The sequence below is a fragment of the Panthera onca genome, chromosome D4 (assembly GCF_046562875.1).
Source record: "Panthera onca isolate mPanOnc1 chromosome D4, mPanOnc1 haplotype 2, whole genome shotgun sequence".
Classification (NCBI taxonomy): Eukaryota; Metazoa; Chordata; class Mammalia; order Carnivora; family Felidae; genus Panthera; species Panthera onca.
This window is the reverse complement of record NC_138351.1, coordinates 17,490,762-17,503,088: the sequence shown is the minus strand read 5'-3', so window position 1 is coordinate 17,503,088 and position 12,327 is coordinate 17,490,762. Positions and strand designations below refer to the sequence as shown.

At 39.3% G+C, this 12,327-nt stretch overlaps 1 protein-coding gene across 3 annotated transcripts in view; it reads left to right on the top strand.

The window, feature by feature from the left end:
- Nucleotides 1-12,327, top strand: part of TRPM6 (transient receptor potential cation channel subfamily M member 6) — a 196,631-nt gene that overhangs the window by 123,806 nt on the left and 60,498 nt on the right. For 2 of the 3 annotated variants that reach the window (XM_060610051.3, XM_060610050.3), the window contains 5 exons: nt 3,943-4,089; nt 6,841-6,969; nt 8,320-8,571; nt 10,185-10,359; nt 10,564-10,678. In XM_060610051.3, the coding sequence (XP_060466034.3) occupies nt 3,943-4,089; nt 6,841-6,969; nt 8,320-8,571; nt 10,185-10,359; nt 10,564-10,678 (818 nt within the window). The remainder of the gene's footprint in view (nt 1-3,942; nt 4,090-6,840; nt 6,970-8,319; nt 8,572-10,184; nt 10,360-10,563; nt 10,679-12,327) is intronic. The other variant, XM_078436941.2, reaches the window with a different exon arrangement.

The window sequence follows — 12,327 nt, the reverse complement described above, 5'->3', positions numbered from 1 at the left end:
ATTATCTTGCCAAGCTGGGCTAATCAAGTTGTCGCAATTGTGACTGTGCTGGCTAGATGATATGGTTACTAAGCACAGACCATTTCAAGTGTTTTTTTAAGGGAAGATAAGAAATGCAGTGTTGGCTTAACACCTTTAGAAATAGAATGAAGTCTTCATATGTGAGATATTTTGTTTGAATTTGCTCATTTATATGTTCACACTGAGTTAGTTTATTGAAGTGAACAATGGAGAAAGCTGCTTATCTACCTACCTATCTATCTATCTATCCATCCATCCATCCATCCATCCATTCACCCACCTACTTATCTATAAACAAGTGTATAAATATGTTGGCAGTTGGTAGCAAATAGTCCTTTGCAAGCGGATGTAACTTCACTTTTGGCTTTTACAGGTTTCATGGAAAGCTAAGCTCCCACAAACACTTAAGGCATTGTAGATAGCTGGAGCATTCCACTAAGTAGTCATTCTCAAAGGGGAACTCTTAGAGTAGGAAGTCCTTCCTTAAGTGGCAATTAACTGTGCTCTTAACATTGAAAAATATGGTACATTCTCACAATTCCCTGAAAAATTAAACTTTGGCTGTACTGTAGTGGTTCTGTTTATAACAATTGCCCACCTGGATGCTTTGGACATGGCCATATCAATTTATCAACTAAATTAATATTTAATGGCCACCTACCATGTGCCAGATAAGATACAATGTTCTGGGGACACTGCATGGTGGCTTCTGCCACCATGGGGCTTATAATCAGGCAGAGTACCCGCGATACCTCAGCATTATTCAATTTAAAGCATTTATTAAAAAATGCTTCAAATTTGCCCTGTTCTGAATGGATTATAATCATAGTAACAATGTTCTCTTGTCTATGAATTTAACTAGAGCAATAGTTTTTGATTACCTGCTTTGTGTTTGGAATTTTGCTAGGTAGAGAGTCAGCATTTGATGAGACGGTAAGATTTCACAATGCTGATTAAATATAATATGCTTGATTAGTGGAAGAACACAATTTGTGTTCTATATTTTGGGAGAAAAGTGAAGACAGTTAGCTGCCCTTTTAGCAGGTCTTTGTAGTTTGTCCTTGTGGTAATAGTGGGTGATGATGAATATAACGAAAGTACCACCGGTAATAGGAAAAGGAAGGCCATCATTCTGAAGCTGTGTAGATTCACCCACTACATCTGCTTCATGAGGTTTTATAAAAGTCCTTACTGAAGTCTCTACAGGTAAAATAACTTTGCCATCAGAAGTTTAATCTATCTAGCTGCTAGCCCTTTGAAAGCATGACTTTTGATGACAGGAGCTTTCTTAGGAACAAATTATAGCAAGATGGCAGAATGCCTTAACTAGAAGAAGAAGATTCTTCTCATCTGGTGTCAGTCAGTGAGGATTGGAGATTGGTGGCGGCTTCGTGAATGAGGTAGTGTTTAAGATGGACTTATGTGGAAATAGCGTTTCTGTGGAAGGACAGATAGTAGGTAGGGGCCCAGAGGCAGGAATTGCAAGGCATATGTCAAACATCATATGTTCCTTGGCTTGGCTAGAGTCCAGGTTATAGTGGATATGGGACAAGGAGGAAATATTTGTGGGTATGGCTGGGAAAGTAGATTGAGGCTAGATCATGGAGACCCTTGTATATCCTATGAGGGAATGTGGTATTTTTTCTGTAGGTAATGGAGACCCCGTGGATGTATGTGATACAGTAGCAAGATGCTCTGACCATTAGGAAAATTATTCTGCCTCCAGCGTAGAGGATGACGTGGCAAGAAGATAGGCCGAAAACAGGGAGAACATAGCCTGGCGTAACCATCCAGATGAGGAGGATTACGGGCTTTGGCCAGAGTTAGTAGCAATGGGCATAGAGAGGAAAAGAGAAATCTTAAGTGAAGAATCAAATAGAGTTTGAACATGGGGCATGAATGAAAGGGAGGTAGCAAATACGACCAAGAAGTTGATGGTTAAAACGAGGGCATCTTGAAAGGATATGGGAATATTTGGAAAAGGAGCAGGTTTGGAAGGAGAAAGAGGAGTTTAGTTCTTAGACACGTTGATAAACTACAATGAAAAAATGTTTTCGAAAGTTGAACAATAATGAATTTGATCAGACCATCATTAAGTGGGGAAGATGATAGTAATACAATGGAAAATAGGTATGAATTTTAGTAGAGTTGATTGTTGTAGTTATAATTTTATCCTGTGTGCCTGCTGATAGCAGATTCCTTTGAGAGAAAGAGAAAGAGGAGGGAGAGAGGACAGGGGAGAGGGGAGAGGAAAGGGGGAGAGGAAGGGGGAGAGAGAGACCATTTGATTGATGATATTGAGATTTGAATAGAAAAAAAGTTAGCTAAGTGAAACATTTTTATGTTTACCTTCTTGTAAGGGTGCAGGAAGGAAAGTCCTGAATCTGAATTTATATTCTCACATTGTCTTCCTCATGGTAGTTGGGTGTCTTTGAATTCAACTTAGAGAGAGGCCCAATTAGGGCTTTATAACGCATACCAACTTGTCAAGAGTAAGTAAGACCTAATGAGAAATTCCTAGAAAAAAATAATAAGAGAGATTATTTACTCACAAAGTCATTACTTAAATTGCTTTCTGGGGTCTTCTTAAAGTGGTACTGATGTCATTAAAATCACAGTAAATGATGACTTTTCTTATTGGCTCTAAGCTATTTTAACTCTGGGCTGGTCCGAACCTGTTAGGAACCAGATCAGTTCCTATACTTTTAAGTCACAACCCCAATTTCATTGCCCAAAGTGATGTGAATGACAGCCATCAATCAGACACTGAGATAACCCGTCTAGAAGCCAGAAGCCTCAAAAATTACATTTTCTCAATTTTATGGACATTTCAAGCAACACTTCGTTTATTCCTTGTCTTGTAAAATCATACCAGTCTTGCAGGTGTGACAACTAGAGAGAGATCTTTGGTGGATAGGATGAGAAACGTACTTGTCAAAGAAGCATCAGAGAACATGGCTTTCTTTTCATTTAATATTTTTTAAAGTCACAAAAGGAATGCATTTCCTGTTTAAAAATTAGGACCACACAGACCTTTATAGAGTAGGGTGACATCTCTTTGCTTCTCTTTTACCACTCCTAAGTTCCCTCTTCCCCAAAACAACCAGGCTACAAGTAATGCTTTCGTTTCTTTTCAGTTCTTTCCCCCCGCTTTTTACAAGGCTTTTATCCTGTGTGCACACCTGTGTAGTCACGGTCATACATCCCCTTGTCTGCCACACGGATGCTTATTGCTTATCACCTACAAGGGTTAACCCCTTTGGACTGACACATATGTTGTAAGAAACTGGTGAAAGATTTGATGCTTTCCTTGGAAATATTTGCACGTACAACACAAATGCTGGCGTATAGTTGCAGGAGGATTCAAGGAACCCTGGAAGCTCAGAGAGTCCCTGGACTTTAGGCACAGCACCCCTGCCATCAATGAGGGCTACATGTCTGCTATCAAAGCCAAAATTCTAAAACTCATGCTGTGCCCAACTTTCCTAGGACTTGGGAAATACATCATCGATGGGTGTCTATTTTGTCTTCCTCTATTATGGAGATAGTTGTATTATCTGTTAATGATTTCAGGGGAATGTTACGATATCGTTAGGTTTCAAAATACTGACAAAGGAGGTTAAGCAGAATAGGAGCAGCGACCACTTTTAAACCCTTGGAACTACTCTTGGTCTGACTAGGTTTCATTATTGGATACTTGGCTTGCATTTCAGAGATCTCTTGGGCTCCTTCCCCAAAAGTCAGAGATTTATGCAATACATGTAGTTTTCTTTCCTCGCAAGACTAAGATTATAATTTGGCAGGTGGGTGCCCAATTAATTTCTAATGTATTATATTCATAAATAGTTATATATTTTGGATGTTTGCAAATATCAGTATTTTAGTTAAGGCTCTGACAATAAATGATTATTTATTTTGCAGAAAGACCGTGATTTGGAGAGAGGCCCTGATGAGAAACTAGATGAAAATCAGCACCTTGATTTAAAGAGTGGTCCCCAAAGCCTCCCATGGACCAGGAAAATCTATGAGTTCTACAATGCTCCAATTGTCAAGTTTTGGTTTTATACGGTTGGTCTCATTGCAGCAATTAAAAATAGGCTTCATGATGGTCAATAGTTAATGATGATTTCGATAATGATATGCCTGGTTTGCCAACTTGTGATACAATGTAGAAGTGCGATAAGAAAAAAAAAAATGAGGGGAATCACAGAGGAGGTAGGAGAGAAGATTGGAGGGAGGTGAGGACAGGTTGTAGCAAATCTCTCTTACTATGGGAGTAAAAGAACAAGAATTTTCTTCTTTCCTGAGCGCTTCCTATTAGCTCTGCTGGGACTGAGCCTGTGAAACTTTGTGGAACAGCCAATTAACAGTAGTGGTTGTAGAATTAAGTGATGGCTGTAGATCCTTTTCTCATCTTGGGCAAAGAAATCAAGCAGTTGAGTTGTTTTTTTATTTGTAGGTGTAATGTGTAATATGAACCAAAAATGCAAAGTGTTTGCTTTTTGTCTTCAATCACATATGATTATAAATATAGAGAGAATAATAAAACTTTATTTTATTTTATTTCATTTCATTTCACTTCATTTCATTTCATTTCATTTCATTTCATTTTCCTCTTCTGACACCCCCGTCCGCCTTGGAGGACAATGACATTGCAAAAGTTAATTTTATAAATAAATAATACATTTAATGTTGATAGTAGTGATACAGAGAAATCATTAACTGCACTTTAAATGTAATGAGTGCTTTTCACGTTTATTTAATAACATTTATTTTTCTAATGCTTACTTATACTTTAAATTGCTCCTGGCCAAGACTGTGTATTTCTGAAACATTTGAAGTGCGATTATAAAAGGGCACTTATCTAAATGTGTTACATTGCAAAATATTTACTTGCCCATCCAAACGTGTATTTCATATACTTATTAAATATGTACATAGTTCCGCTTTCAAAAATCAAATCTTCCTTCAAATGATGAGGTTTCACCATTTTTTGTGAATGTGTAACAAAATATCCCAAAGTCTCTGATAGTAGCTTTGAGAGACTTTTAGCCATAGTCATGTCATTGAGAAAAAAATATTCAGTGTTTCTGTTCTTGGAAATCTCCAGCCGATGAACTCTTAGGGACAGGAGTAAAGCTAAGCAAACAGAACAGCAACAACACATAGTTAACAGACAAATGGAACAAATTAGCCACCTGGGTCTGCCCCCCCATAATGGACAGTGTTAGCAGTGAACACAGACGTTCTTGACTTGATGTCACATGGCTCGGTTATGATGTGCGTGTTTTACTGAAGCAGTGTCTTGTTATAAATGTGATGATGAAGAAGAAAAAAATGTAACATTTTTGGATCTTTTAAGAGCTGCAAAGAAAGAAAGTATCAGGGGGCAATATTACCAGTATCTATGGTGATTTAGTGTTTGGTCATCATGAAGCCAATGACAAAAAGGAAAAAAAAAGATTACTTGATAGAACAAATTTATTTAAATTATGTGTCTAAGTGGTCACCAAACATGCTTAGACTTTGAGGAATAAACTTCAAGAAATATAGAATTAACAGAATTTGCCTTAACTTTCTTATGTGCTTGCTTTTCTAAACTCTTTATCTCATAGGCAGCAGTACCCACCGTGCCTTCCCCAAATACCACCCATTGTATATACAATGACTACTGTGTAGTTAGAAGGGGTTTTGGCCATTCTCTGCATAGAGCTCTACTGGGAGGGTAATGTACCAAGCTTAGGTAGAGCTCAGAAAGATCTGAAAATAGAGATTCAGGTTAAAGTAATATGATTCACTTCCTTGAGAATGAAAATGAGCTCACACACACACACGCACACACACGCACACACACGCACACACACACACACACACACACACACACACACACACACGTCCCTCGCTATTGATCTGGGGCTTTAATACATCTGTCGATCAGCTAGCACTACGTATTGTCACTGAAGCCATTAAAAGAACTGCACAGTCTCATGCATTGTTGGTGATTATGGAAACTGGTAATGCCTTTCTGATGGGCAATTTAGTAGCATTGTCACGGGTTTAAATGTGTATGCCCAGTGATTCTACTTCTGGGAATATATCTTAAGATAATAAGAACGTTGGAAAAGATTACAAAGCTATTAATCCCTATGTGTCTATATATGTGTGTGCTTAGTGTGTCTTAATTTTTTGAAGATATTGGAAATCTAGGTTTAATATATATAGTTAAAAATGAAACATGCATTTCTTGAATGTCTACCATGTGTTAGTTTGAGTGCTGAAGATAAAAATGTGAACAGTCTTTCACTACAAGGACTCACAGTTGGATGATACTTTCCTGCTAACCAGGATGTTTTTATCAACATAAAATAAAACTCCCAGCAGAAGCTAATGTCACATTTTATTACATTCGAAAATGGACAGCTACTGATACTGCTCCTTGGTGTACTTGGGGCACGTGTTTTCTATGCTTACAGGGAGGGGAAAGTGTATGATTCTCTCTCGGTTTGTCGTTAGCCTGACGGTGTCCATGTCGCCATGGGCCGGGTTCCAGAAATTCTGGTCAGGAGCCAACAAGATGAGACAGTGCCCCCTTCCATGCATTTGGGAACAGCTGTCTTCATTGCTTTCATTAAATTCTAGCATAGAAAACTGTACATTCTTGTACTTTCCTTGAAATCAGGTTCTGCGTAAACGGAAGTTATATTTCCATGTTATCATGTTGAAGTTCCTTTGTGTCTCTGCTTGGCTCGGTTTGTGTCTACTTGGCATTCTCCATTACGACTCTCACTCATGTCCAGGGAATGTGTGTCCCCCTCATAGATGGCATATTTGGCATTCCTCATGCTGTTCACTTACACTGTGTTGGTGGAGATGCAGCCCCAGCCCAGCGTGCAAGAGTGGCTTGTTATCATTTATATCTTCACCAATGCCATTGAGAAGGTCAGGGAGGTGAGTCGTCCCTTCTACCTTTGTCTTCTCCACCTCTAGGAAGAGGTGTTTTGGGCTCGTGATGAAAACGGACAGATACAGCAAGGGTGGGGGCGAGACAGGCAATGCTGATCCTGATTTGCTTGGGATAGAAAGGGTATTTAGGGGAAGATCTCTGATCTCAACCCTTAATCCTTGCCAAAGACTTTCTGCTGGTTGCTTCTCTTTGAAAGCAGTTATTTTTAAAGATGTCCAAGTGTGTTTATCCGTCTTAGAGTGAGGCTATCTAATTGTTGTTAGACCCTCCAACTGTTTGATTTCCCAGAAGGTTTTTTTCTTTTTAATTAGATTGATTTTTATAGCCTACCATTACTGTACCTTGTCAGCCTCACTTTACAGTAGGCAAATAAGTGGCCAGAGTTGTGCAATAAGGAAAGAATTCATTGATGGCTTTTGAGTTATTTTCCTAAACACCTTTGAAAATTGAAACTGAAAATCCCTGAGGCAAGTAGTCCAAAAGACAAAACAAAACTTTCATTTTTGGTTTTGCAAGCGAGTCGCTTAAAAAAAACCCAGAGGTAACATTCACACGGTTTTAACTATAATCATATGCAGCTATAACTTTGTTTTACATGTCAGTGTATATGTGTCTCTATGTATATGCATTCCCATACATTCGTTTTGTCCTGGAGCTAATATGATGAACACTGTATACTAAGTGAATGTATTCTTAGTAATTATACCTGTATCGCCTGCTAGTCAGTATCGTGGAGTTTATAGAAAACAATTCAGGAGAAAAACCTCTGAATGCCACCATTTTTTATGCTTCGGGAAAAATAAGTTTATGACTTTACGTTTGAATTTGTCTGATATGCTTTTGCAGGGGTCATTTCTTATACTAGTGACTTCTAATGTGGCATTCTTAGTGATTTGTCAACGACTCACTAAGTAGTGGTAGCAGGACTCGATTACAGGATTCCTTGGTTTCAAACCAGTTTCCTCTGTACTGGCTCTCCCTCATGAAAACAGAAAGGTAGCTGTAATAGATCCACTGTAATACTGAGTTTTTAAATGTCTTGGTGGCCCCCTGTGTTAGCTTAGGATTAATGAAAGCTAGGAAAGCGTATTCTTTTTTGTTTTTTTTCTGGTTTGTTTTTCAAATAGCTGGTGACATTAAAACACATTTATAGAATCGTTTTAATAATTCATTGGCCAAGGATAACTGAAGGCTCTAAAATACCCTTGTGATCTAAGGTTTGGTGGGGTTCAAATTATTCTCTAAGCCAGCAATTGATGTACCAAAGAACAGTATTATGAGCCCCTTGGGTCACACTCTATTCTTTAAATTTCCCTCTTTCTTTCTTCTTTTAGGTCTGTATTTCCGAACCTGGGAAGTTTACTCAAAAGGTGAAGGTATGGATTAGTGAGTACTGGAACCTAATAGAAACTGTGGCTATTGGCCTGTTTTCAGTTGGTTTTGGCCTTCGGTGGGGCGACCCTCCTTTGCACACAGCGGGAAGACTAATCTACTGCATAGACATCATATTCTGGTTCTCACGGCTCCTGGACTTCTTTGCCGTGAATCAACACGTAGGTCCATATGTGACCATGATTGCAAAAATGGTGAGTACGATCTGTTTGTGTGTTCTGGGGTCCTTTTTAATGACTTTACCTACTTTCATGGTTCACATCCAGTAGTTTAACCTTTAGAATTGTTTATAGAAGCACAGACATCGAGCTCATGTCGTCTCTGCTTTCTTTATAACCACAAACTCCTATTTAACAAATGTCCTTGCAGAGTATATTGGGTGGTTGCTTAGGAGACTCCACTCATTAGCCTTTTGGTTACGGCCAGAAGATATGATTGAATCAAATGTGTCTCTGAGCACAGTGATTCTCGAAGGTCAGATTTGTGTGAGGCTACCACCAGCAATATTTTCTGCTAACACTTTCAATGCATCTTTTTATCTCCTCACCCCCAGCCAACTCTTAAGTAGTACGCGTTATGGGCTACACTATGTTCTAAGTATTTGTACCTATTAACTCATTTAATCTTCAAAACAACGTTATAAGATAGGCACTCTTACTGTTGTCCACAGTTTTCATACACGGAGATGGAGGTTAAGTAAATTTCCCCAGGGCATAAGTAGGGGAGTCAGGTTTCAAATCTGGACCATCCGGCTCTTTCATCTGAGCCTGCTGTGCAGTTGGGTTAGCCTTCTCCAGCTGGCTTAGGGACCTGAGACCCACCCTCTAGGAAGTACTCTCCAGATCATCTTTGGCTTTTCCTTCTGGAATACTCACTGGCAGGGAAGGGGCAAGTTCTGGAGAGAGAAGGGTAGTGCTTGAACAAAGGAGAACGGAAGAGGGAGAACCTCTAGGACTCCAAAGACAGATTTTTCTTTCTTTACACTTTTATTTAAAATTTTTTTTTCTTTATATTTTTAAACCAGAAATGTCCTCTGGTCTTGGTGGCATTGATATTTATCAGATAGGTTGTGTTGAGGTAACTGATACATCTCGGTGACTTAGCACAAGTTATTTCTCCCTAATGCAAAGTTTAATGAGTGTTCATGGGGGCTGAGCTCTACCCTATAACTCAGGGATCCAGAATCCTTTTATCTTGTGACGGTGCCATGTCAACATAACATGGATTCCAAGGTCTCCTGTGGTGGGGAATGAGAGGGATGGAGAAAGTTTAACAGCTTTTAACTGTTCTGGGCAGGAATTAAAATAACTCACCGCCACTCCACAGGCTATCGGTTAGAATAGGTCATATGGTACCAGCTTTGTGGAAGGGAGGCTAAGAAATTCAGAGGAGCTCATGAAATACTCATGAAATAAGTGAACAAAAGGGTTGAATTGATGTACATTTAGTAAGTGAAATGAACACGACCTGATCCATTTCTCAGTCTCTAATCGATTCCCGAAGATAACCTTAGGGATAAGGGCTCCTTTGACCAATTTGAATACTCCTGATTTTTTTGTTTAAGCACAGATTCTTCACCCTCAACACATCTATGTTTTTAGACAGACATTGACATGAAACATGCTACGGCAGAGAGAAGGAAATGGTTTAGCCAAAGGAAACCCAGCTAGTCATGGACTACGGCATTTTGGTCAATGACTAGACAGTCTTAATACTGGGAGGTGTGATTATGAATGCTGCTGGTGTTTGATTTGTTCTAAATTTAAAATCAGAGGTAAAGTTCTGGTTGTGCTGTGTTATTTTGCAGACCGCAAACATGTTCTACATTGTGATCATGATGGCCATCGTCCTGCTGAGCTTTGGAGTGGCACGCAAGGCCATTCTTTCACCAAAGCAACCGCCATCTTGGAGCCTTGCTCGAGATATTGTATTTGAGCCATACTGGATGATATATGGAGAAGTCTATGCTTCAGATATAGATGGTGTGTTGGGGATTTTGGCATCGTTCAGAAATCAAGCCCTTGTAGATACTCAGAGTAAAAAAACAATCTGGAAAATATTCATCTGGATCTTAAAGATGTCAAAAATTTATGGTATTCTGCTAAGTTAATGTGATAAATATTTGTGTCGAACCGTAGGACTGTGATTCATCTTATCTCTCATTCTGTTAAATTCTTTATTTGTAGTTTGTGCAAGCCATCCGTCTTGCCCTCCTGGTTCTTTTCTTACTCCGTTCCTCCAAGCTGTCTACCTCTTCGTGCAGTATATCATCATGGTGAACCTGTTGATTGCTTTTTTCAAGTAGGTTATTTTAGTTAAATATGGTTATTTTATTTAAATCAAAATGGGGGCAGTTGTTTTGAGTAGATTCTCATATTTTGGGTATGTAACCTTTGGTTTTTGTGTGTGCCATTTTCTCCCCCTTTTCATTATGGTTTCAAAACATGGGCATGAAACTACTGGTAGGAAGGGAAGACAGCACAAGAAAAGGAAAAAAAAAACCCAATAAATGGAGAGAGTAATAAAAGCAGAATGAAAGGAGATCATGCATTGTAGTAAAGTATTAAGTTGGAATCACGGAAGAATAACTGTTGCTGAGATTAAAAGCTGACTGAGGGCTTCTTGATGACTTTTCGTTACTTGGCTCCAGTATGTCTTCCTCTTTGCTTCCTCTTTCTCCCTTTTCATTTCTTCTCGGTCTACTTTTCTGGATCATCTCCTTCTCCTCAACCTTTTAACCTTGGAACTTCCCTGGGCCCAGACCTTGCTCATCTTTTATTTACATTTTGTTTGGTGATCTTGGTCAGCTTCCTGTAATGCTGACAAATTCCAATTTGTATTTCCAGCCCGAATCTCTTCCTTGAACTGCAGTCTTACAGCTCCAACTGCCCCCTTATCTGCTACCGGTTGGATGTATAATAGAATTCTAAAAATTCTAAATGTCCACCTGATCTCCTCTCTTTGCCAGCATGTACTTATTCTGCTTGTCATCTTTCTCAAATCTAGGGAGAAGACCACAAGTTTCCATCAAATCTCCATTTCCCCAGTTGTTCAGATCAAAAGCCTGGGAGTCATTCTTAATGCTACTTATGTCTCTACCTCTAAACTGCCAGGGACTCCTGTTGACTCTGCCTTCGAATAGATCATCAATCCAACCACCTCTTACCACACCACTGCTACCGGAGAGCCTCCTACTTATTTCTCTGCTTCTGTCTTTGGCTCCTACATACTCTTATCAACAGTTGTCCCTAATGACTCTTTAAAGACATATGTCAGATGGTGTCACCACTCTGCTCCAAACCCTCAATGGTTCCCCATTTCACAATTCCTACCATGACCTAGAGAGCCCTGGTGAGTTGGTTTTCCTGCTGCTTTTAAAATCACACATCACACTACTCTTCCCTTAACCCTTTCCCCTCCAACCACACTGTCCCCCCCCCCCCCCCCCGCCCAACACACACCCATAGGTTTTCAACCAGCACAGGTGTGTTTGCAGTTGCCGTTCCGTCTGCCTGGAGTGCTCTTCAGGTATCAGTGGGACCCATTCCCTCACCCCCTTCAAGCCTGTGCTCAAATATTCCCTTTTTAATTAGACCTAACTTAAGGATGGCATTTGAAAGCGCACCGCCCTTTCCTTCAGCCATCTCTTTACCTGGTCCCCCTTATTCTTCTTTCTTTGTACCCACTTGTGTATATACAAGTTTTATATTTTATATGTTTTTTTTTTTTCCTGTTTGTCATTTTTGTCTACTGGAATATAAGTGCCTCAAGGACAAGATATCGTATTGTCTTTTTTGCTGAAAAAATTTTCCCAAGTACCAAAAAGAGTGCATAAATATATTTGTTCAATGGTTAAAAGAAATCAAGTGAAGTGATGGGAGGAAACTAGTATTTTTTGAATGCCTCGTTTATGCCAGGCAGTGTGCTTAGTATTTTATTCATTGATTACC